Source organism: Arachis duranensis, chromosome 8 (assembly GCF_000817695.3).
Source record: "Arachis duranensis cultivar V14167 chromosome 8, aradu.V14167.gnm2.J7QH, whole genome shotgun sequence".
Lineage (NCBI taxonomy): Eukaryota > Viridiplantae > Streptophyta > Magnoliopsida > Fabales > Fabaceae > Arachis > Arachis duranensis.
In genome coordinates this window covers 257,250-259,773 of record NC_029779.3, presented here as the reverse complement: position 1 = coordinate 259,773, position 2,524 = coordinate 257,250, and the positions used below count along the sequence as shown (strand labels likewise).

The following is a 2,524-nucleotide window of genomic DNA, read 5'->3' as shown; positions in this document are numbered from 1 at the left end:
CCAAATAAATTTCACTATGTTTTACCCTTCCCCCTTCTACATCCCAAAACGGAATAGAGATACAGCCACAAACACCGAGAGCTGATCACCCTCGGGGCCTAACACACGGATATCTCCGAACACTAACGGCCTACCAAAGGTCCCAAGTCACAACGGCTTAAAATAAAAAGCCCAAACAGCCGCACATGTCATTAAAAAGAAAGCAAGTTATGAGCGACCACGATGATACAACTCAGAGTCCAAAAAGCATCAAAATACACGGCCTACGGCCAACCAAATATCCAACACAAAACAAAGTTTAAAACAAACCAAAATAAAACAAATAACAATAAAACTATGCAAGGTCAACAATCTGGCCATCACGGACAGTCTTGAAAGCCCCCATTACCGACACATCCGCACCCGGGGCCAGCACCGAAGCTTGAGCCCTCATTGTTTTCTCGGTGGCCACGATAGCTCCCTTCGCGTCGACCAACAACTCCGCCTTCTCCTTCTTTAGAGCAGCAACTTTGGCCTTCAAAACCTCCAGCTCGCCAAGAATCACGGCAGCCTGAGAACCCGCATCGGAAGCCCGTTGCCGCTCCGCACTCAGCTGAGAAAGAAGCGAAGTCTCGACCTCGGAAAGGCGTAGAATTTCCGCCCCAGCTTCCTCGGAAGACTTCACTGCCTTCTCCCTCGCCACCTCGGCAGCTTCAAACAGCTCTTTCAACTTAGCCACCTCAGCTTGAGAATGACGGAGCTTCTTGTCCAACAGATCGACCTGAGCCATCACGGGCTCAGCCTTCCGAACGATAACAGCAGACCGAAGGAGGGCATGATACACCGACTTAGCTTGGAACGAAACATCACAATCATAAAAAAATGGCTCTGTTCCAGGCATCAAGTGCTGATCTATGAACCCCGAAGCATCAAAACGGCGGTCCATCACAGTAGGCACAACACCCTCCTCCCTAAAGGTCTCACTACTAGGCTCCTCAGGCCTCTTTCTTTTCCAAGAAGCCTCGACAGCCGTCACCACAACAACTTCAGGCGAGCTCACAGGACCAGGTGAAGCCCGAGCACCAACCCTCACTCCCGACGAAACCACCTCCTGAGAAACAGCTCGGGAATCCACAGCGGGGTTGGAGGCAGGGTTAGCAGGAGATGCCGACGACCCCTCCTCCTGATCCATCGCTGCCTTCAAACGCGACAAGGAAGTCAAACCACCAGCCATTTCAACTGAGAGAAACCGAAGAAAAAACATCAAAAAACAACTAAAGGCACAAAATCGGGAAAACAAACATGAAAAAGAAGGAAACAACCACACACCAATATACGTCCGACAGGCCTCAAGATCCCCCATGACATCCCGAGGATTTAACGGGCGCTCCCCGAACAAATGCCACAAGACACTAGCAATATCCTTATCCTCAGGAGACAAGACATCATAGGTGACCTTAGTCAAAACCGACGGACCGGCACCGAAGTTCCAATAGGTCGGAAACCGGTGCTCACCCTCTAACGTCAGCCAAAATGGATGATGCCCCTGGACAGGGCGCACTTTAAAATACTCTCTCTTGAAACAGTGGAAAGAATCCTCAAACAAACCAAAAATACGGCGGTGAGGCTGAGCCCGGAACGACATATACCCTTTCTTATGCTTTCCCTCCTTAGTCGGAAGAGTACATAAGAAAAGAAAGAGAAACACAGGAACAGAAGCCGGAAGATCGAGATACTAACACACCAGCTCAAAAGACCAGACGGCGGCCCAGCTATTCGGATGAAGCTGAGACGGCGCCACATAACACCGACTCAGCAAATCCTGAACAAACGGCGAAAAAGGAAGTCGCACGCTGAGCCGAGTAAACATCGACTCATAAACCCACTTCCAATCCGGCACAGTGGGTGAATCAAGATTCAGATAGCCAACACGCTCATCGGCATCCGGGAGGGCAAGCTCGTACTGCCGCTCCGCATCACCGCCACCACAAATCGCCCCCTGATCACGGAGCCTCTGAAGATCGGCCTCCGTCATCCGTGACGGAACGCCTCACACATCGCTAGTCACCCAAGCGTAACGAGCGGGGACGCCCCGGGAAGGGGCTATCGGAGTACCCACACCCTCACTCCTCCGCCGGTGCATACCTAAAACAGGGAGGAGCACCACCATCAGCCTACTAACCATACACAGAAGCATGGAAGATAAAAATCTACTACCCACTATCGAACCAACACGGCGGTGCTCTGCCCCTTCAAACACGAATACCACCACCCCAAAAGACACAAATGCAGCATGAAAGAAAAACAGTAGAATAATGCATGACAAAATACAAAGCCACAAAAACACCACAAAAACGAAAGCAAGAAAGAAACGAAGGCATACCAACTTGATAATGCAGGAAAAGAGCCTGGAAAAAGCTGAGAAGTAGAAGTAGTAGCTCGAAGAAACACCAGAAAGCACCACAGAGAGAAGGAGAATTTTTTCAGAAGAGAGAACGAAAGGAAAATGAAATGAACGAGGGAAGTGAGGTGGAAAGCCAAAACG

General features: G+C 50.1%; 1 protein-coding gene across 1 annotated transcript; it reads right to left on the bottom strand.

The window, feature by feature from the left end:
- Nucleotides 1-334: 334 nt before the first annotated feature.
- On the bottom strand, nucleotides 335-2,014 carry LOC127741119 (uncharacterized). The gene is made up of 3 exons (XM_052252747.1): nucleotides 1,724-2,014; nucleotides 1,309-1,555; nucleotides 335-1,218 (listed from the first exon to the last, which is right to left on the bottom strand). The coding sequence occupies exons 1-3, from the start codon at nucleotides 2,012-2,014 to the stop codon at nucleotides 335-337; spliced, it is 1,422 nt and encodes a 473-aa protein (XP_052108707.1).
- Between the last annotated feature and the right edge of the window lie 510 nt (nucleotides 2,015-2,524).